The sequence below is a fragment of the Octopus bimaculoides genome, chromosome 12 (assembly GCF_001194135.2).
Source record: "Octopus bimaculoides isolate UCB-OBI-ISO-001 chromosome 12, ASM119413v2, whole genome shotgun sequence".
Lineage (NCBI taxonomy): Eukaryota > Metazoa > Mollusca > Cephalopoda > Octopoda > Octopodidae > Octopus > Octopus bimaculoides.
In genome coordinates, this window is record NC_068992.1 from 9816647 (window position 1) to 9840218 (window position 23572).

The 23572-nt window shown below is 36.5% G+C and overlaps 2 protein-coding genes across 2 annotated transcripts in view; one reads left to right on the forward strand and one right to left on the reverse strand.

The window, feature by feature from the left end:
• The first annotated feature begins 2656 nt into the window (after nucleotides 1-2656).
• LOC106876752 (E3 ubiquitin-protein ligase DCST1) lies at nucleotides 2657-5552 on the forward strand. The gene has a single exon (XM_014925439.2). It carries the CDS (start codon nucleotides 3325-3327, stop codon nucleotides 5371-5373), a length of 2049 nt encoding a protein of 682 aa, XP_014780925.1. The 5' UTR covers nucleotides 2657-3324; the 3' UTR covers nucleotides 5374-5552.
• Nucleotides 5553-8571: 3019 nt separating this feature from the next.
• LOC106876776 (aldehyde dehydrogenase, mitochondrial) overlaps nucleotides 8572-23572 on the reverse strand; it is an 18728-nt gene continuing 3727 nt past the window's right edge. The window contains exons 2-14 of the mRNA XM_014925483.2: nucleotides 23307-23411; nucleotides 21611-21751; nucleotides 19431-19510; nucleotides 18061-18110; nucleotides 16940-17001; nucleotides 15433-15561; nucleotides 14934-15047; nucleotides 14472-14574; nucleotides 12719-12903; nucleotides 11155-11319; nucleotides 10574-10731; nucleotides 10077-10191; nucleotides 8572-8972 (exon numbers count right to left, since the gene is read on the reverse strand). Coding sequence (XP_014780969.1) covers nucleotides 8940-8972; nucleotides 10077-10191; nucleotides 10574-10731; nucleotides 11155-11319; nucleotides 12719-12903; nucleotides 14472-14574; nucleotides 14934-15047; nucleotides 15433-15561; nucleotides 16940-17001; nucleotides 18061-18110; nucleotides 19431-19510; nucleotides 21611-21751; nucleotides 23307-23411 — 1440 coding nt within the window. The 3' untranslated portion in view covers nucleotides 8572-8939. The remainder of the gene's footprint in view (nucleotides 8973-10076; nucleotides 10192-10573; nucleotides 10732-11154; nucleotides 11320-12718; nucleotides 12904-14471; nucleotides 14575-14933; nucleotides 15048-15432; nucleotides 15562-16939; nucleotides 17002-18060; nucleotides 18111-19430; nucleotides 19511-21610; nucleotides 21752-23306; nucleotides 23412-23572) is intronic.

The window sequence follows — 23572 nt, forward strand, 5'->3', positions numbered from 1 at the left end:
CAGACACATTGAAGGACACGCATGCGTAGACACATACAATAGGAATACAAAATACAAAATGGCTGATAGTTAGCAAGGTGAGACACACATAAGAAAGAAGGAAACAAAGGACCACTGATGAGGTCACAGAAGTGTGACGAAAGAACTCTGGCCGAAATAAGATTAAGATTAAGATTAATGTAATATAAAGCTGAAAAAAAAAAATTAACACCAAATATACAGTGCGTGTGTTTTTATTGGCTAAACTGGCAATATGACCATCCCCAAGTACAACAATATATATATATATATATATATATATATATATATATACGTAAAAGTAGCCCGCTGGAATGAGTGTTCAACACCGTGTGAATTACAGCTTCATGTTTCATGTTAAGTACAGTGGGAAAATATGTAAGTATCTTAACAGCTTTTCAAGCTAGTCATATGGAGAAATGTGTTCACCTCTATTTTGGAAAACAATCTCATTTTATTCATAGAATTTCTTGTAAATTTGCGTAAGTGAAACAATAATTCAAGGGACGCTACTCTAGAAGGCATTTTTGGTGTTTGTCTCCCTTGGATTTGTCTTTTCGGTAATTAAAAAATTCTTTTTGCATTCTTTGTATGATCTTGTTCTGGGCATGGTGTTTTGTACTTCTATGTTGGAGCTCATTTCTTCTCTGTGCGGAGTTTGTGACATTACTTCTGTGCTGTGTGAAGTTTGTGTGCTATGTGTGTTCACGTATATGGAGGGGCTATCCTGGTAGGGTTTACCTCGTTTATAGGAATCTTCTTTAAAGTGTTTGAGAGCAAAATGTTCCTTATGTATGCAGGGAAAGAAGCTTTCATCCCTAATATTTAAGAGGTTGTTTGTTGATTAAATAATATATAATTTTTCAGTAATGCAGATTTCACATTTGGTGCCCTGTTGTCTGTATTTTTTTGGCTTTAGCAATAATTTACCACTATCTGGGGGTTACTTATCCCACCTTCTCCCATGTCCGTATCGTATTTGTTAGGGATGTCACACGTTTGTTTTTTTTTTGGGGGGGGGGTGTCTCTTGATGACGCTAGGTGTTGCATATACCTTTCCTTGAACGAGTTTCTCGTCTTTCCCATATACATCTTTGGTATTCCGTTGGGGTCCATGACCTTGACCTTGTATACAAGTTCTTTCTTGAGACAATTGTTATTTATAGGGCAAATCGCTAAGTTACATGGATGTAAACAAACTAACACCGCTTGCTAAGTGGTGATGGTGAGGATAAGCACAAACACAAAAAACACACACATAGGTATGTAGCGGGCTGGATGTGGTGTGCCATACCAATTCGATACGATGTAGCCCACCACTAAATGTAGAGTACAGATGTAACTCTTCAAGGTTCTCGCGTCGGAGTAACCAGTGTAGATCGAAGAATTAACACCAAGAAGGAAGAAATGTTATTTACATATATTTATTCGTTTACTCGACAGGTTGTTACAGAGACAGTAGCAATTCAAGTGTTAGTGACGACAAGGATGACTCGCTAGATAGCAGTTGATATGTAGAAAAAGGTTGTCTGTCAGTAGAGAGGGAAAGGGTAAGGTAGTCATGGTGCTGACTAGAAAGGATAAAGGCGGTATCGTCTTTCTTGCGGTCGAAAGCCTCTCTTAGCATGTCGAGCGAAGGGCGAAAGGAAGTGCTGCTCTTGGTTAAGGCTGATCCAAAAGCGAGTGTTGCTCCTTTGGTCTGGCTGACACCAAAGAGCCGGTGTTGCTCTTTGGTCATAGCTGATACATAAGAGAAAGAGATAGAAAATTCTCTCTGTTATATAGGCTATGGTCAGTAATGTAGGTCAAACCTTAAACAAAGAACTGACCTTTCTTTGACCAGTACTGGTCCTAGGGGACGGAGTGTTTCCTCATCAATCATCTAGTGTGGAGGATTTCCGGCTCGTTTTGACAAGCAACAAGCCAGTGGATTTGGTTTCAAATCTCAAGCCGGGTCAAGCTAGACCCCCCCCCCACAGGTACATGTATGTATGTATGCATGTATACCAAGTTTTCTCACAAGGCTTCGTTGACCCAGGGCTATGGTGCCACAAACTGGAACTGAACCTCAAAATCATATTCCAGTTTTTAAGCAAGGATCTTACCACACAGCCTTGCCAAATGGATGCAAAATCTATTTTGTTTTCTCATTCAGAGGAAGAAAAAGGCAAATAAGTTTCATTAAGACTTAGAGCTGGGATCAGTGTAGTATTTGTCAGTTGAAGAAGTAATATAATCTAGTTCTCTTCTCTTCAAGACTCGCTTCCCCACCTGAATTCAGGTGTCCACTTTGGCACTATTAAAGCTGGAGCGACATATCCTAATGTAGCGACCATGTCAGCATGAATATCCTTCGGGCTAAACCTGTTTTTTTTTTTTTCTGCAAATACTTCGTAACACCATCATGCCAAATTTTGTCCAATTTCAAGAGAAGTTACTCGTGAAGTCTGCTTTGAACAGTCGGATGTCAATTTACCTGGAATAAAACACTTCAGTTATTAATAAGAAGAGTTGATATTAATGCATGCAAGATTAAAAATAAAAATCTATTCTGCTTTCACGGATCCCTTGTCAATGTAATGGAACGTTTATGAAATTAACCTAATTGTCTGAATTTTGAACGGTGGTCTGTTTGTTGCTATGGCAACTGTGTCGACTTCCGCTTAAGAGGACTCGTTGCATTGGCTAAAGATATACAACGTAAAATGCATCTATCTTGTTTATTAATAATTTTTCGAAACAAAAAATGCTTTATTCGTCATCAGTATCAAAAGCTACATCAGCTTGGGAATTTGAAAACAATCCATTGAGAATTGAAAAATCTTCAAGTAGTTTGAAGAAAACAGTCGGAAGAAGCCATCTTGTGTACCTACCTTGGGTTTCTATAACAAATGTTTAAACCCTCACAGGTATGCCCGTTAGAGTGCTTTACTGTTCCAACGCCTTAGCATCACCATCATCCGTAGTAATGCCGTGAGTGTGTTGGCTTGCTTCAATAAGTTCCGGTAACCTTTATGGTATGTGATCGATTGATGCACTTAGTGTTGAATTTATGTTTGGTTTTCTGTTCTGCTTTTTTTTTTGTTTGTTCTTTTTTCGCTCATGATTGTAAAAAAAAAAAGAATGTCAAAACAATTTGTCTATTTGAACATGAGCGTTTCAAACGCCATCACTTTACTACGCTTGAAAGAAAGAGATAAAAGATTGAGAGGGATGAATATAGAGGGAGACAGACAGATGGAAAGAAAGAGAGGGTGAAACTGATGAGAGAAAATTTCAAACAAAATATATTCAAAACTTGAAGTAATGGGGCAGTCTGTTACAAAGCTGAAATATTCTATCATCAAAGTTCTCAAATCAGATCCATCAGAATATCGATGGCTTAAAGCCATTGTAGGATTTCCAATCGGACTTTTTATCAGTTTGGCATTTTACGTAGTTATTCTTAGCCAATCAAGTTTACCTGTATTGATCCAGCAATACCTAGGAGCAATATTTTGCATACTATATTCCTTTGGCTATGCATTTTCAGCACAAGTGCGATGTATGGCGTGGCTGGTTGTTCCCAATTTATTCGGAAGAGGAGGCCGTTCTTTTATCCATACAATCGCTGTAATGTATTTAGTACAGGGGCCAATCAATAGTATTGTGCTCAACGGTAAAATAGTTGTTTCGTCTTTTAGATGTGCATCGGAACTGATAAGGAACCATTCCGTTTCAAGGTTCGAGTTCAGCCGAAAACCTTTGGAGACTGCTCTTTTTGAACTCAAAAAATCAGATAGCAAGCTGACAAAACTTTCTAACAAAATGAAACAATCGTTTAGTAAAATAGAGGATGAAATAGAAGGCCAAGCTGAAGTTAGATCTATGAAAGAAGAGACTGAAGCTATCGATAACAACCAGCGAAATGAGCCCCGCGCTGATATGATAGAAAATAAACGAAAAATAGAAACAGAGGACACGGATGCGGACACGATCGAAAAGCGCTATGCCAAAAAGGGTGATTATCGCTGTCAAAGCATCTTCAACAGTGGCATCAGTAACTGCAAACAAGCAATCGACAACATATATAACAAATGTATAGATAAAGTTAAGGTTATTGGCCCGATTGTTTGTCAAATCGTCGCTTTCAATTTCGTCTGCAATGTATTTAAGCTTGTTCCAAATCTTATTGGACACACTTGCGATTCGATGCCTGTCTTAGGAACAGGGTTTGGGGAAGTCTACGTACAGGAAAAAGCTATGTTAGATAGTTTTGGTTCAAACGACCAATTGAATTTCCAATACAAAGTTATCGATCCGGAAAGACGAGTGAACATAACTACACTCAAAGAACTCCAGAAAAGCATCATGCACACCTTCAAGAAACGACAAGTTTGGATCAATTTCTTCCAAGATATGTTGATGAATATTTTAGGATTCACTTTTCTTCTTATACTCGTCCATTCCTACAGCTACACAAAGAACTATCTTGTGGATTTAGACTTCGATAATATCTACATAACTGCTTACTTCCGGAGAATCGACTTACGTAGAGCCTTGGCTGGTAAAATGACATTGCTTCCTTTGCGGAAATTTGAAGAGAATACTCTAGTTACTCCTTTAAGCTGCAGAATATTAAAAGGAGAAAGAAAGAAAATCATCAGCGGTACTTTGATGTTGATTGTTCGTTATGTGGTGATTCTTAATATTGTAATGTTTGATTGGATCATTTATACCGTTCTTAATATCATCAAAAACCAAAGTCGAATTGATTACCACCAAAAGGGTTTCCAGAAAATCGAAGTTGCTATTCTCGGAAGTGGTTTTATGAGCGACATAGTAAGGACAATGCTGAATAGTTTCACACAAAAACACACGATTGACGAAATTACCACCAATTTCCTATGTCTACCTAAACCAGTCAAGACTGATAAACGTATTATATACCAAACTCTGGCTTTTTATATTGCCGTCTGGTTTCTCATGTTATCTGAGTCATTTGCTCTACGATTACGCCGTCTGATTGCTGCCTTTTTCTTTCGTCGCCGAGAGAAATCCAGAATTCTTTACCTCTATAATAGCACACTAAAAAAACGGCGGGGTTACATCAATTATATGAAGGAATATGTTCGTAGTTTAGCCAAACAAAAAAGACTTGCAGAAAAACACGGGTTGTTAAATGCACTAACTCGTACTTTTCCACGATTAGGCTCCTGTCTGAAAAGATTGCCTGGAATGAAACCAGTTTGTTTAATATGTGCTGACAAATTGAAAAATGGTGCTGGCGAACAGTGCACCAACAAGGAATGTATGTCGCGATATTGTTCGGTTTGTTGGGGTGATATGGAATACCGTTGTTATGCATGTCCGTAAGCATGTCGAATATTTAGAGTTAAAAAAATATATATATATGTGTGTGTGTGTAAAGAAATTAGGGGGAGTTGAACTGCTAGCAGAAGCTATGCGTTTAAAAGAAAAACCAACAACAAAATAAAACGATGTAAGAAATTACTTTATGTAGTTAACTGAATGAATAAAAGCATGAAATAACGGTTTCTTTATTATTAATTATTAATACCAATATTACACTAAGACATATCTACACAAGTATTCCCCACACTGACTTTGTTTCCTCATAACTTTCATAAAAATGGACATCTTTCAATGATATTTTCTGCAGATACCTTTCTGGTGGAATGGGTTACGATTATATCATATTTTAATGTGGAAAAAAAACCCATCAGATACGTTTTTCAAAATTTCAAGTTTCATTTTGTAAATCTATATTTGATGCGTATATGTATGTATATGCCTCTCCCCTTTTTCTTAAATTCCGATATAGTCGTAATCTACACAATCTGAAAAATATTCATTTTCTGAAAGTTATGAGGAAACAAAGTCGATGGTGGGAGCTCACTTGGGTAGTGTCATGTCACATATCCATTCATCTCTCTTTTTTGTTCCACTCCACCGCAGTCACTTCTTAAACCCCTCATTAACCAGTACATTCAGACTTTTTTCAGAAGTCCCATTCTCTGGAATTCTCTTGTTCCCTTTTCTACCATTGTCCATTTTCCGTCTGTTGTCGAGTTGCCTTTTGCTCCAGAGAAACATTGTGTCTTGGAGGCTCTGTGAAGGCATTGACAACAATCCCTTCTAGACTACACTCACGAACGCATGCACACATACAAACACACACACGCATATCTTTTATCTTTTACTTGTTTTAGTCATTGGACTGTGGTCAAGCTGAGCTGGAGCATCACCTTGAAAGGTCAGTCGAACAAATTGACCCTAGTAATTAGTTACTTTTATGTGTGATACTCATTCAATCAGTCTCTTTTACTGAACCATTAAATTACAAGAATGTAAACAAACCAATACTAGTTGTCAAGCAGTGGTAGGGAACAAATGCAAACACACACTCACACACTATACGATCGGGTTCTTTTAGTTTCTTGTTTCTTTATTGCCCACAGGGGGCTAAACATAGAGGGAACAAACAAGAACAGACGAACGGATTAAGTCAATTACATCGACCCCAGTGCGTAACTGGTACTTAATTTATCGACCCCGAAAGGATGAAAGGCAAAGTCGACCTCGGTGGAATTTGAACTCAGAACGTAACGGCAGACGAAATACCACTAAGCATTTCATCAGGCACGCTAACGTTTCTGCCAGCTCGCCACCTTTTAGTTTCTGCCTCCCAAATCCACTCACAAGGCTTTGATTGGCATAGTGCTACAATAGAAGACACTTGCCCAAGGTACCATGTGCTTGGAAAGCAAACTTCTTACCACACTGTCGCACCTAATGCTTTACAGCTTGAATGTTCTTCCTGAGTAAAGTGAATGTGACATCAATGATTATCTTATGCTTGTATGGTCAGCAATATCAAGAGATTAGGGATTAGCCACCCCTTAATCACATTAAATGTGTCTTTTCAAGCAGGATCCACTATGTAATTGCTCAACCTACAAGAAATTGCAGCTAAATCACCCCTAAATCAAGGACAACAATGTCTTGTATGGAACACCTTTGATTATAGAGTTGGTCAGTCATGGCTAGGTAACCTTTTTTTTTTTTTGAAAAGTGGACTGGATGAGACATAACCTATTGTCAAGTGGGCCACACTACTATGAATAAAATTGAAGGTAGTTTTTCATTAGAGATGCCATTCAGAAAGTCCAACAGGCTGAAGGTCACTTGTGACTGCATCACAGCAACCACAACCCATAGTGTGAATTGGGCTCAACATTACAAGTCCTGGAATTTGTTATAACATCCTCACTATGAACATTTTACTTACCTCTCTATATGTAATACTTTATTCTTTAATGAATCTTTCTGGCTCATTATGTTCTGGGCTCAAATTCTGCCAAGGATGGCTTTACCTTTTATGGGTTGATAAAATAAGTACCAGTCACTGTATTCAGTTTACCCTCTTCTCAGAATTGGTGGCCTTGTGCCAAAGTTAGAAAGAATTCTTTAATGAAATTTACCAATACAGACCATCACTTCTCTCATCAAATTCTAGCAGAGTCTCTACTCATACAGAAGTAATTCAACAGATCACAGCAAGATACAACTGGATGGCGACAGTTGAAGACATGATCTGATAGTTTGGTTAGAACTGCGGTTTGACTCATTTAGCTGCAAATACTCATAGTGCCATAACAAGGATTCTCATCACTTTGGATCAAAGCACACTTTTGTCATCCCTAAACCCAGATCGATGTAGGGATCAATATGTAAATGAGGGAGAGGCTAATATGTGGTTGGTGGAGACCTCCATCTCAGAGGAGCCCTTAGACTTAATAGTGCCCTCTTTGTTTTGAATTAGCAAAATAGTAGTGGGGGGGCTATTGGCCCTGCATCCAGCCCTGGTACACCACTACCCCATTGTAAAAAAACAGGTATGAGAGCTCGGAAGAAATTTGGCACCTTTCGTGCCTACATCAGGTGGCAATTAAACTTTGAGGGAGACTGCAGCCTCTTCCTATGCTTTTTAATACATACTGCTAATTGGTTGAAGTTAATTAAAATGTTTTTTCATTGAAAGTAGGGCTGGAAAAATGCTTCAGAACCTGATACAAATTTACATGTAAACTGTTGAGAGCATCTATATTGAGAAAAATCAATGAATCTTCAATTTTACTAATCCATATGTAACTGGAAGAAGTTAGTGTGTCACACAGTGTCTAGTAGTGAAATGTTAGCAATGAAGGAAAATGTTTAATACTAAGTTCTGATTGTGATTCATAGTTTAAGCATTGCTCCATGTATAAGTTACACTCCTAATTTAGTACTAAATCTTGGTACAAATTTTTTTTCCTTTCATAGTTTAAGCGTTGCCCCAATGTACAACATGCAGTCCAGTTTTTTTCAGATAAAAATCAAATAGAAAATAGTGCAACTTATGTACACAAGTAAATACAGTATCTAATTGTTCTTTAAATACTTTCATTTCATTGTTAACATTTCACTACTAGACACAGTGTGACACACTGACTTCTTCCATCCTTTTGTTGTTTGGTGATAAATATGAAAATGATACCAGAACACACAAGATAAAAAGTATAAGCTCTTTATTTCTTGTAATAAATGATTATTCTACAGAGATATCCTGTAGGATTTCTTAAGGAGAAAATATAATTAAAAAAATATATGTGTGTGACCATATATATTCATCTATCTTCTGCAGACAATTGAATATTCCACACACTATCAATACACATTAAACACCCATTCTTCAGTTCATTATATCTGTGCGCAAGTATTCCTACTAAAATTTGTTCCTTTTGAAAAGGTTTTTAATGCATTTTTAAACGTGCATACAGACACACATACTTTATATATGTGTGAGAGAGAGAGAGAAAGAGAGAGAATTTATAAATTCGTAGAAGTTGCTTGTATTTTTGAGTCTGCAAAACTTCAACTTAAGAATTCTTCTGAGGCACTTTAATGGTAACCTGAAAAACAAGAATTTCAAAAATAGAACAGGTTTCTTGAAATTTTATATGTATTCTACAATGTTTGTGACAAAACAAATCTGAGTTATTTTCTTTTCATTTCATATATATATATATATATATATACACACATACATACACACACACTAGAAAAAAAAAAACTTCAAGAAAGGTCAGTAACATTTTCATAAAAGATCTGATAACATTTTAAAAATAATTTTTTAAATCACCTTTACACTTCAAAAACTATATTAATATATATCATCATCATTTAACATTCGCTGTCTCCATGCTGATATGGGTTGGACAGTTTGACTGGGCTGGCATGTTGGAACCAGACTCCAGTTGATCGATAAATTTGTTAGTGGAGTAACTAACCTATTAACTAACAATACAAGACCGAACAAGTGTGTGTGTTCATTATTACCAGCATAATACCCCTCCCAAGTTTCAATAATGTGTGTGTGTGTGTGTGTGTGTGTGTGTGTGATATAAATATATATATATATATATATAAAGGTGCATGCATGATTGAGTGATTCAGAAGTTTGCTTCCCTACCATATATCATTTCAGGTTCACTCCCACTATGTGGCATCTGGGTGTCTTATAACCCTGTGTTGACCAAAGCTTTATGAATCTGGTAGACAAAAGCTGTGTGTGTGTGTGTGTGTGTGTGTGTGTGTGTGTGTGTATGCGTTACTGTCTCCTTGCCTTGACAATGTGTTGAAGTGAGTGTGACTTTCAATGCAAGCGGTGTCCATTTCCAGTCTGCCAAGACACATCTGATCAGGGGGAAATATTACTTTATGTGGAAACAGGTGAGGCTTTGTGACAGGAAGAGCATTCGATAACAAAAATCTACCTCAAATCTGACCCAACCCATGCAAGCATGGAAAAGAGGATATTAAAACAAAAATGAGGACTACAATTTCAGTCATACAAATACAGACCAATGTAAACCAGATCCAGTCATAATTGCTTCAATGTGTTTGCAGATTTGTGCAGACACACGGACAGACATATACGCTCTTGCTGAAAATTTAACAATGTCTCCTCACTCTAATAACATTTGTACTGAAATAATACATCGATGTGTACTCACAGTTTTCACTTCAGTGTAATTTTCAAGTCCATATTCTCCAAGTTCTCGTCCATTTCCTGACATCTTGTAACCACCAAAAGGTGCAGCAGTATCCAAAACATCAAAGCAGTTGACCCTAAAAATGACAGAATAAACATAAAGAGATCCTCCAACACAAAGAAAACTTCCTAAATATCATCTCCATTATTAAACATCAGTATATTTCAACAGGAATCATCATCTTGGTTGAGTTTAGCCATTGTACCCTCTGGTGCCTATCACATTCAGCATTTCAAACCAATCTTTTATTCAATCAAAGTGCATTGTTCTGAAATACACCATCTTTAACCCTTTAGTATTTAAACTGGTTGTATCCAAGCACAGAAATTCTACCTGAATAAATGGTGCATGGATGCCAAGGAGATAAAAATAATGTGTTGGGTTCTAAGTTCAACAAAAAACAAGTTTGTTTATCAAATGGTTCAACTGGGATCATTAAAATAAATTCATTAAATTACCAAACAGTTCCTGCTCTGATTGAGTTTGATATGTGAAGAGCTTTGTCAAGATCTGTTGTCATAACAGCAGCAGCCAAACCATATATGGTGTTGTGAGCCCTCTCAATTAACTCGTTCATATCACGGAATTTCATTATCTGCATTACTGGACCAAAGATCTGAGAAAAGAAATATGGTAACAAGATCAATTCTCAGGCTAATTACCAAATAAAAATTCATTAAGAAAGTTTTATTCCAAGACTTGATGAAGATATATTTAAGTTTGTCAATGGTTAGTTACTATTTTATGTCTTGCAAAAAAGGTAAAAAAAAAATTTTTTTTAAACCAACAAAAATACACGATTTCATAACACAGACATGAAGTATTAGATTAAGTGAAATGAGAGATTGTAATAATCATTTTATCCTAATCGGCAAATTACATCCTCATGATCATATTTAGATTCTTTTCCGAGTAAGAGTATTAATTTGACTAATTTGGAGGAAGAGGTTGAAGGAAAATAACCACAGCAGCAATTAAGAGCAATTGTCTAACAGTTACACTCAATCAATTAATAAATAGTGAGTTTCCAAAAGCTTACTTCCTCTTGGGCAATCCTCATGTTATCTTGTACATCAGCAAATACAGTTGGCTCCAAGAAATACCCTTTATCACCATGTCTGGCGCCACCGGTACAGAGTTTTGCTCCTTCTTCTTTACCACTTTCAATCAGTGAAAGGATCTTTGTCAGTTGTTCCTGGTCAACCTGTTAAAAAGGTGTTAATATGATATGGAACTAATAGGCTAAAGTCAAAAAACCAACAGAAAATTATAACACACACGTACACATATCTATCTGTTTGTCTATTTAAATACTCAAAATCAAACCCATATCATTCGGTTATAGAAAAAAACCATTAACTTTAACATGTCTATATACAATACTAGAAACCAGTTCAATGCACTAAATAATCCACATTTTTTTTTATAAGAATATGTCTAAATGACCAATTGAATAATCAACACCAATATTTTTTATTATTATTATTATTATAATTTACTTTGACAACCTCAACAATCACAAGCAAAAAAAGCATGTTCTATCCCAGTGGTTCCCAGTTTCGGGTCCACAAAAGGTAGTACTGGGGATCCGTGAACTAATTCAAAATTTCATAATATATAAGAGAGATTTTGTCTGCTTTTCTGTTTGTCCCATAAAATGAAACTAAATGGTTCAAAGGAGGCAACACTAATCGTGCTTCAATAAAGTCTTCTGTATTATGGCATTATGTGGAAACACTTCAAATTTCAACAAATACGAGAGTGAGGCTTTCAATAGATCAATCAGCTGAAATATTTGCAGAGCAGCTTCAGAAACTTTGTGAAGGAAAAGTTTCTTACACTCAATCCAATATTTAATTCAAGTGATTCTGTCAATGATTTGGTGGCTGAAATATTTCCTAATCTTCTTCATAATTACAATAATACAGATTTAATCTGTGAGCGAGCTATTCTGGCTCCAAAAAATGTTGCTGTACATAACATTAATAATATCCTATTGAATAAACTTCCAGGAGAAATATTCACTTATGACTCAATTGACAGGGTAGTTGATGATCAGGATAATGTTAACTACCCCATCGAATTTCTGAACTCACTACAACCATCAGGTACAGTTCATTGTCTTCAGCTGAAAAAATGGACTCTTATTATGCTATTAATAATTTGTCTATTGTAGAGCTCATTTTGTTTTAGACAATATTAAGCAGTCCTATCGATAAATGACATCTTCAAGCTCATTTTAAAGTTTGGTACATATATTGATCACTAATTGTTGAACTGTTAAGTTACAGAACATAAACAGAGGGAATCATTTTACCCAAGCCTGGGCCTGGACAGAGATACAGAGAAAGGGCTATTAGAACATCTTAGCCCTTTAACATTTAAACTGGCCACATCTGGTCCAAGTATTCTGTTTTATGCTCAAACTGGCCTTTCACACCTACCCTATAATGCAATTCTAAAAATAAACAATGACATCATCAAAATTTTGAAGCTATGAGATAATACATAATTCAAAACAATGTGAATAAACAAGCATAACATTTGACAGAGTAATCTGAATGCTAAAAGGGTAAGATAAACAAGATACTAGAAGCACTCACCTGTGGACCTTGATCAGAAGAAGGATCGAAAGGATCTCCGACTATTTTCCGTTTTGCTTGCTCAACACTGCGTGCAACAAATTCATCGTAGATCTTTTCCTCCACAAATATTCTGGAACCGGCACAGCAACACTGACCTTGGTTGAAGAACAGACCAAGATGGCAAGTCTCGACAGCAAGGTCCACTGAAAATGGCATGAGAAATTCAATCAGAGAATGGTCATGTGATAAAAACATGAAACATCAACTAAATAAATGGGTGTGGTCAAAAGGTGCACAACAACTGTATGGCTAAGGTAGTGGACTACAGCCATTGATAAGTGAAACAATGGAGATTTCTACAAAGGCTGCTTGACCTGCAGGAAACAACAAAATCTCCCTCTGTTAATCATATAATAACCATCTTAAAAAGAGAGGACATATATGTAAACATAGTCCTAGACACAGTGAATAAAGTATAAATAGAATGGGCATATCTGGAATGCCTTTGGTTGAGGATATGCTTATTTAGAGTTCAACTAAGGCTAAATGACTACAGCCACCATGCAGAGAACCAAGAGAACCCCTCTGTAGTGGTTTGACATGCTATAAATAGTAGCTAAATTATTCTCAAATCACACCCTAATGATTTCTACAAGAATAGGAAACATTAACTAATGAAGTCCTACAGAGCCCTAAAAGATAAAATGGCTATGATTATAATGCTTTGGATTATAGGTTGCCTGCTCAGTAGTGGTTGACCTAGGGCTAAATAACAAGTATCTATGAAGGCAAACTCATTAGCTTTTCTAAAAGGTTAACCATCTGTTAGCATATTTAACCTGCACAGGGAGGATAATAAAAGATGAAACTTTCACATTGGAATCATTGAGATTAGTAAACTGAATAATTGTTTCACAAACTCCTCAGTTACACAAAGATGGTCCTCATTATGCTTTTAACATACCATTTTCCATGCTTGCATGGGGTGGACAGGATTTTCTACAGCCTGATGCCCTTCCTGTCACTAACCCTCACACTTCCAAGTAAAGTAATATTTCTCAACAACCAGAAAATGTTTCCATAGAAGATTTAAAACAAAGGATACTGCATGCATGGTGGTGACACTCGTTTACGACTATCAAGTGATATCAAGACAAAGAGACAGTAACACACATACGCACACATTATCTATATACGACACGTTTTTTTTGTTTTAGTTCCCCATCTCCAAAATCCACTGACAAGGCTTTGGTCAGCCTGCGGTTATAATAGAACATGCTTATTCAAGGTGTCATGTAGTGGGACTGAACCCAGAAACTTCTTACCACACACCCATGCAGGCATGCATTCAGGGTATTACTATTTAAGGCTTAGATCAGTGGTTTCCAACCTGGGGTCTGTAAAGGCAGTACTGGGAGGGGGGGGGAGGGGTCCGTGAACAAAATTCAAAATTTCATATATATGTGTGTGTGTATATATATATATATATATATATAAGGATAAGCGTATTAAAAGGGGTCCGTGGGGAAAACTCATTTAAATAAAAGGGTTGGGAACCACTGAGAAAACACTGGGAACCACTAGCTTAGATCTATTAATACTCAAGAGTTTGAGCAAAATGAAGATTTTTAAACTTCTTTTGTAGTTTCAGCCATCACTTTCCTGATAACAAGCGGTGTAGGATTTTAAAACAAATCCAGAGATGAAAAATGGATTTTAAACACAGTTCAAACAGTTTTAAACAATTTTATAAAAGAAATGCATTGCTTACTATTGGCATCAGCAAATACTATATTTGGACTTTTACCACCAAGTTCCAAAGTTACTCTCTTTAAATTACTCTCTGTGGCCATGACCGAAACAATTTTCCCAATCTGAAAACCAAAAATTAAAAATTAAAACAGTTGAACAAAGAAATCTCTTTAAAAAATTGCTTTTACATCACAAGATGATGAGATTAGCATGTCTGGTAAAGGCCTTTGTTGTAGATTAGCCATGAACCAAAAATTAGCATCTTTTTTAACCATTAATTCAAAGAAGGAAAAAGCTCATGGCTGTGAAACTGGTACCAAGAAACAGGGAACTTATCCTTAAATCAGGGAGATGGCTCAACAGAGATCATTTTTACATCATGCTCTCTTGAAAGTTTGTAAAATTCTTATGATGTAAAGTACCTGCAAAATAACCAAATTTACAAAAATAAGAAAAAAATCTCCAAAATATGATGACCTACTTCAGTAGAACCAGTAAAGGCAATTTTATCAACATCCATGTGTTTAGCAAGAGCAGCTCCAGCTGTTGGCCCATAGCCAGGGACAATATTCAGAACGCCAGGAGGATAACCAGCCTAAAACAAAAAAAAAAAATCTGTACTATATTTTCCAGCAAACAAATTGAATTTACAGTACAAAAAAAAAAAAAAAAAAAAAAAAGTCATACAAGGCAACTTTGGAGGATTAAACATTTAATGTGAAGTGTAGCAGGATTTGGAAGGATAGTGATAATGCATGGATGTTTACACTAACAGGCTTACATTATATACCACAATGACTTGTATGCCAGAAAACATGCTAAGATATCTTACAAATTCATTTTAGGGGAAAATCCTAATAAAATTTTTTTTAATCTGAAAATCAAATTTAAACCGAACTAACTATACCAGTTGGTATTTTCAAATCAATAAAGAAGGTTATTTCTTTTTTAATAGAAGTGTGAAAAATACAATGCCTTACCTCTACAGCAAGTTGTGCAATATAAAGAGCACTGAGGGGTGTCTGTTCAGCTGTTTTCATCACAACTGTGTTTCCTAGAGCCAGGGCAGGTCCAAGCTTCCATGCTTGCATCAGCAAAGGGAAGTTCCACTGAAATGTAAGACGAATTTCAATAATGGCATCAACCATTGTTTTACTTTTAACAAATGCAGGAAAGTCTTTAAGAAAGCAAATCTAGGAATTCTCATCTGGGAATTCCAATTACCAGGTGGAATCATTGAACTGGTTCTACAAGGGATTCAAAAGGGGTTAGTTTCTTAAAGATCTTACTGTTACATAGCAGTAGTATAATACTAACATCAATAATATCCATTTCTAATTTAAGCAGAAGGTCAGCAATTTGGGGGGGGGGGGTCAAGAGCCTGCCAATTACAGTGACCCTAGTATTTGACTGGCACTTTATTTTATTGACCCCCAGCAGAGATGAAAAGATAAAATAGGTTAGGTTTGAACTCAGAAAATAAAGAGCTACAAGAAGTACCACAAAGGAATTCACCACTCAAGTAATAATAATCCTTCCTTATTTTATATCTTAACTTTGTAGACACTAGATCATCGAGTGAATATGATAAATGAATGATTAACAGAGCGACTGGTCTAAAAGATTTCCAACAAGTCAGTGTTCACAAAATATAACCCTCATTGTCATTTAATATCCATGTTCTGTGCTGACATCGGTTGGTCAGTTAGACAAAAATTCAACAGATTCAAGGACTGCATTTGTGCTCCATGGTCAACTTTAGCATGGGTTGTATTGTTGGATGCCCTTCTTAACACCAACCACTTTACAGAATGAACTGGATGCTTTCATTCATGGTACCAGCATTAGTGAGATCACCATACAGCCAGGGCTGGATTAAAACCCACGGAGGCCCTAAACACTTCACCCTTTTGATACCAACTCGTCTGAGACTATCCCTAGTTCTTTCATACAAACTTCCAGTCAGTATCATTTAATGTCCATTTCCCAAGCTGGCACAGGTAGAACAGTTTGACCAGAGGTGGCAAGGCCAGGAACCACACTAGCTTCTATTGTCCGATTTGGTATGGTACCTGCAGCTGGATGCTCTTCCCATCACCAACCACTTTACAGAATGTACTGGATGCTTTTTACCTTGCACCAGCACTGACAGGATTACCACATACCTTGCAAGACAAAAACCCCTCAACTGGGAAATGGAGGAGTAGTATTGAAGGGTGGGGTTGCTTTGTGCCAGTTGAAAGATTAAAGAGACAGAAATAGGTGTCTTGCTGTAGAGTAGATACATGGATACTCCAATTGGAAAAGAAAGAGAGTGATCTAAGTTAAAACTTTCCATCAAAATTTCATGTTAATTCATGATCCAAATTCCAGCTTAATAATGACAAAGTTATGTTACAAAATTAATTATTTCCAAAATGAATTAAAACAAAGGCAGAAATAACAACACACACCCATATACACCAAACATCTTAGAAATTAGCTTACAGGAATAATTTGTCCACAGACTCCAACAGGTTCATGTCTTGTGTAGGTGAAGTGGTTTCCACCTGACAAAATAAAGAAACAAGATTTTTTTTAAATGGCATGTTCTTAAGAAGCTTGCTTCTCAAACATGTGGTCTTGGGTTCAGTTTTACTGTGAGGTACCTTGAGAAAGTGTCTTTCACTGTAGACCCAGGCCAACCCCTCTCTTGTGAGTGGATTTGGTAAAGCCCATTGTATTTGAATGTGTGTGTGTGTGTGTGTGTGTGCATGTGTTTACCCTTGTCTTGACATATCAGAGCAAGTGAGCGAGCATGCGTACATGCTTGGTGCATATATTGCTATTGCCTTTCGGTGATGCCATAGGACAGTTGTAAGCAAGTGTCATTCAAGTAGAGTCCTCCATTTCCAATCCAAGAAAATACTTTTAGTCATAAATTTTTGTTTGCTTGCTTTTTTATTTTTTTTAGAAAGATCTTTGTATTTTAAGTATTCGTTAACATATTTCATTTTCCATTAATTTAAACTGAATTATGAGAATTGATGTTGTATAACAAACAGGGCTGATGGTGTTGGAAATAAAACCAAAGAGGAAACAAAATAAAAGAAACTGTGAATGTATTTTTTCCATTGATTTCAACAATGAGTGAGCAGTTGTTTCATCAATTGAACTAGCTGCTCATCAAATTAGCATGTAAGTGGCTGTGTATTCAGGGACACGTTTGAAATGAATTGAGAGGTGAAATATAGAGAGCTGAAGGACAGTCTGATCTTTAGCAGACATATTTGAGGTGAAGTTGCAAAAGTGTATAGTAATTAGTAATCCAATTAAGCAGGCAGGGGTGACAACTCAAGACATTTCAGTCTTACTAGACCTCCTTAGATAATAGATAAGTGAGTGAGGACAAAAGATTGTGCAATCTTTAGCAGACAGCAGTGATAATTCCAGGCATGTTTTGATCCTATTAGTAAATAGGTCAGTGCTAACAGTTTCGTCATTACTTCATCATTCTTCTTATCTTGAAATTCTTATTCTAAAAGAAGCCCTCTCCATTTTAGAAGGCCGGAAAGTGTTTAAGGGATACAGGAAAATTGTTTTATAGTAATATTAGATGAGCTACTTACGGATAGGAATAGTTTTCCCATGGTTTTTGTCAGCCCAGCCAGCGTAATATCTGAAGATATAAAATAATTCAATTAGTAACTGAATCAACTTGAATAATTATTCAAACATAAGCAATATTTTATCTTTCATTTGTTTCAGTCTGACAGGTTTTCTTGAACAAATTGGCCACAGTACTTACTGGTACTCATTCTACTGGTTTCTTTTTGCCAAACTGCTAACTCACAGGGATGTAAATAAACCAATACCAATTGTTAAGCAGTAGTGAGGGACAAACTCAAAGACACAAATACAAACAAACACATCAGGTTCCTTTCAATTTTCGTCTATCAAATCCACTCACAAGACACTTGCTTAAAGTGTCGCACAGTGAGACTGAACCCAGGACCATGTGATTGGGAAGCAAACCAAACTTCTTACCATTGAGCTATGCTTGCATCTATTTCTCTTAGGTTTAATTCCCTTAATTCATTGGTAAAAACCATATGGTAATGTGTATCCAAGAACACACAAACACAACTCTTACCAAATACTTTCCAAAGACAACCCCACCTCACACAAGATATAAAACAGGTGAGGGTTGGTGACAGAAAGTGCATCCAACCAGAGAAAATCTGGTTCAACTAATTCTGTCCAGTTCAGGCAAGCATGGAAAAATGGACATTAAATTGTTTTCTTTTTTTATCCTTTTTCCATTTTTCTTTTGACAAATAGGGAGAACAAGTGTGCCTATTCTAAAACAGGGGTGATGCTGGGGCAATGCTCTGAAGGGTTTAGTCAAATCAATGCCAATTCTACTGGTCCCCTTTGCCAAACTTAAGTCACAGGGATGTAAACAAACTAACACTTGCTATCAAGCAATGGAAGGGAGACAAGCACATGTGTGGGTATATAACACACACTTATACACAGCAGGCTTTGAGTTTCCACCTACTAATTTCACTCGTAAAGCATTGGTCGGCCGAAAGCTCTACGAGGAGACATTTGCTCAGGTGTGCCACCCAGTGGGACTGAACCTGAAACCACATGATTGGGTAAGTGCTCCACTTTAGCTGGGCCAACCAAAGCCTTCTGAATGGACTTCATAGATGAAAACTGAAAGAAGCCTGCTGTAAATAAATATCAAAATGTGTGTGACTGTGTTTGTTCCCCACCATTTCACAACCGACGTTGGTTTGTTTATTTCTGAAATGCAGAAATTCAGCAAAAAGAGGTCAAAAGTACAAGACTTAGTAAAAAGAAAGTACTAGGGTCAGTTTGTTTGACTAAACCTTTGAAGGCTGTGCTCCAGCAAGGCCAAAGTCTGATGACCGGAACAAGAAAACAGGCTTCAAAAAATGGTATTTTAGAAAGAAAATTCAGAAATTCTTACCTGTAAGTATTAATGACAGCAGCAACATCGACAAGGAAAGACTGGGTGTAGGTTTTACCATTGTCAAGAGTTTCTAAAGACTTGAAAAAGAAAAATACAAATTCTATACAAAATATGGAGATTTAATTAAAGAAATTCTATACAAAATGAAAAATATATTCAAACCTTTCTAAAACCTAAAAGCAAAAAGAACAACCAGATGGTGTCAATTGACAATATTTTTGTACCAGGAGTGGCTATGTGGTAAGTAGCTTGCTTACAAACCACATGGTTCTGGGTTCAGTCCCACTGCGTGGCACCTTGGGCAAGTGTCTTCTACTATAGCCTCAGGCCGACCAAAGCCTTGTGAGTGGATTTGGTAGACAGAAACTGAAAGAAGCCCGTCATATATATATATATATATATATATATATATATATATATATATATATATATATATATGTATATATGTGTGTGTGTGTGTGTGTGTATATATGTGTGTGTGTGTGTGTGTGTGTGTATATGTGTGTGTGTATGATTTTAATGCCCACATTTCTATGGGTTGGATGGAGTTTATTGACGCAGATTTGCTATGGCCAGGCACTCTTTTAATCACCAATCTTTATTTCTAAGCAAGATAATATTGCTCCATGGCAGGACAGCTTTTTTTTTTAAGATTAAAAATATTTGACTGTGACACTCATTTACAACTATCACACAATGACAAGAAAATACAAATCGTCATCATTGATTGAAGCATTTCCAAATGCTGGCATAGGCTGAATGGTTTCATAGGAGATGGTCAACCAGAAGACAACACCAAGCTCTACCATCTGTTTTGGCACGGTTTCTATGGCTGCATGCCCTTCCTAACCCCAACCACTTTACAGAGTAGAATGAATGCTTTTCACATGGTACCAGCAAAGTTGCCAGATAATTTGCAAAACAAAGACCTCCCAACAGAGAGGAAGAAGTGTATAGGAGGGGGTAGCTTTGCACCAGTTGAGAGTTTCAGTATAACAGAGGGATAGAAACAGATGTCTTGTAGAAGAGACATGGTTACCCTACTCAGAAAGGGAGAAAGAGACACAGACTTCCAGCAATGAAATCCACTCACAAGGCTTTGGTTGACCCAGGGCTATAGTAGATGACACTTGTCAAAAGTGCCACACAGTGGACTGAACTCAAAACCATGTGTTTGGGGGCTTCACTCAGATCTCTAAAACTGTCAACATTGACTCCACTGAAAAAGGCCAGATAGATATTTAATCAGGAAACTGCATACATCTCCAATTGATAGGCTTTCACAGTTTCAGTCAAGCAAATTTAATGAACTCAAAACCTTAAAGAAATCTTAACCACACAGTAAAAACAGTTATCTTTGCAGCAAAAAGTTTTGACCTTTCTATGCTGATATCAGTTCACTGGTTTTTTTATAACAAAACATTCCAAAATTATATTTAGCTGAAACCAATGCTGACCTGATTTCACCTTTCATTCAAGTGCACATGTTTTTGACATATTTGCATTTGAGGTTTAGTTGCTTATGCATGGATAAACAGCATCATTTTAGGTTAAGCTGCTCATTCAACCTTGAGAAGAATTTACATTTTACAAATTTCAATTGTCAGTTTAGAACTAGTTTTGATAAAGTAAAGACTAGCCAGACCTTTCTAACACACGAGTATCGGTCACTTCTTCACTGCAACTTATTTTCCTCAAACTGATGCCCCAGTAATGACTAAAGCCATAAATATATATATCTTTGCATTGACTAGACTATGAAATGTTATACACCAATGACCACAAGGTACTTCCATGCATTGTTGAAGCTTTTAAACGATGCGAACCCAGTGGCAAGGCAGCTAGGCCAACATTCCCCATTCAGCTGTAGAAACTCTGCCAGACCAAATTGGAGCCTGGTGCAGCCACTGGCTCTCCAGACCTCAGTCAAACTGTCCAACCCATGCCAGCATGGAAAACGGACGTTAACCAATGATGATGATGCCTTTAATAATATCTCTGTTCACCCATGAGTCTACTTGGAACTAAACAAAAACAAGAAAGAAAAGATAAAATGTATCTCAACAAGAATTGAATGGAGAACCTCTGAGAACAGAAACTAAATATTATGGTACAGTTTAGCAGAGACAATATTAAGTGTGATCTATCATCAGAAAAATGCTAATAATTTTACTTACTGCAATGTAATTCTTGTCTCTTTCAATTAAATCTGCCAGTTTGTACATTAAATTGCCACGGTCTGAGGCATCCATTCTTCTCCATGGTGACCCCAGTCTGAAAGCATCTTTGGCAGCAGCCACTGCCCTGTCAATATCTGCCTGAAAAACATGAATAACACAACAAACTATAAACTACCTTACAATTAACAATGGTGATCTAGGAAGATTTAGCTTTTTTTTATTTTTATTTTGTACAACAGCCTTGGCTGTATGGTCAAGAAGTCCGATTTCCAATCAAGTGATTTTAGGTTCAATCTCACTGTACGGTACCTTGGTCAAATGTCATCTACACTATCCACATTTCAACAAAATCTGACATTTGTGCATGGAAAGTAGATGTTAACAATGATAATGATATCCAATCCCAGAACAAGGTTGGTAACTTTGCACTTTCATAGTTATTCTTAAATCTTAATCATTTCATAGCCAAATTCAAGTGACCCTTGGCTTATGGTCCCAGACAACCGAGTGAAATATCCTGATAACTATCCAGACAGCTGATGGTTATCTTTGCCCAGATAACTGCAAACGATCTTCAAAGTATTAATCAACCTTGGTGTTATTGTAGTTATTCTACTTCCGTTACATTTTATTTTATCTCGTGTCCTGATACCCTACAAGTTTTGGTTGATAAAAATGTCAAGTTGACACAACTGTTAGATAGAAGGCAGCAGACACACTGATACATTCAATTTATACAATTTTATACTATGTTCTACAACATAGAAATTGAAAGCAAGACACGCGCACACATTTCCTGCATGTACAGTTAGATGCATATGGCGAGTTGGGGGTTTCAAAAGACTGCTTGAAAGAGGGTACACACACCTTCAATTACATGATTTTTATTTTTAAGACTGCATGCTCTGGCTTAAGTTCATTTTTGAGCTGTTGGCCATTTGGAAGGCCATATGCAGAGGATGCAAATTACCATCAGAATGAAACAGAGAACAAAGGACAAACTGCAGCTTATGTTCATCAAACTCTGTGTGTGTGTGAGCGTGTGTGTTCATTTAAAGAGAAAAAGAAATATAGGGCCCACAGAGAGACAGTTGCAAAGAAAACTCAATGGGAAAACAAATAGACAGTAATAGAGAGAATATGCACATACACACACACACACATGTATAATGTGGCATTTACTCCATGAATGGAAAGCATCTCGGGCAGGTTAACCCTTTCAATATCAACCCAGCTGAAATTGCCTCTTGCTCTTATAGTACATATATCTGGGTTTCAAAAGTTCTGAATTTAATCTTCCACCAAACCTTGGTCATAATTTATGTTTCTAACAAAGTTATTTTACTAAATTCTTTGTTATATTTAAAACAATTGAAAGATACAAAGCATCTCGACAGAAATATGGTAGCAAAAGGGGGTTAAGTGATACAAATGAATGCAAATAAAAAATCAGATTTTAAAATAAATCAATTTTATAAGAGACAGCTTAAAAGAGATGGTAGACACAGGTTGTATGTATATACCTTCAGTTACATGGTTTTTATTTAGAGCAGAGTGCAAGAGGGAGAAGAGAAAGAAAGAGGGAGAAGATGAAAAAAAGAAAAAGATATACAGAGGGACACAGGAAAAAGATTAGCTACAGAGAAAAATTCTCAGAGTGGAAGAATTCAGAAAACGGCCAATGCTAACATACCTTATCTCCTTCAGCAACTTCACAAATAACATCTCCATTGGCTGGGTTCAAAGTTTGAAATGTTTTGCCACTGACAGAATTCACAAATTCGTTGTTTATAAAAATCTTCAAAATAAAAAAAAAATAAATAAATAAAGAGGAATTACTGAAACCGATCTCAGTTTTGTATACAAAAATTTTTACATATTTGTAAAAGCTCTATTTTTAATGGTTATTTCACTTAAAGATTTAATTCTTTGTGTTTTCCAGAATTCAGAAGTATTAAA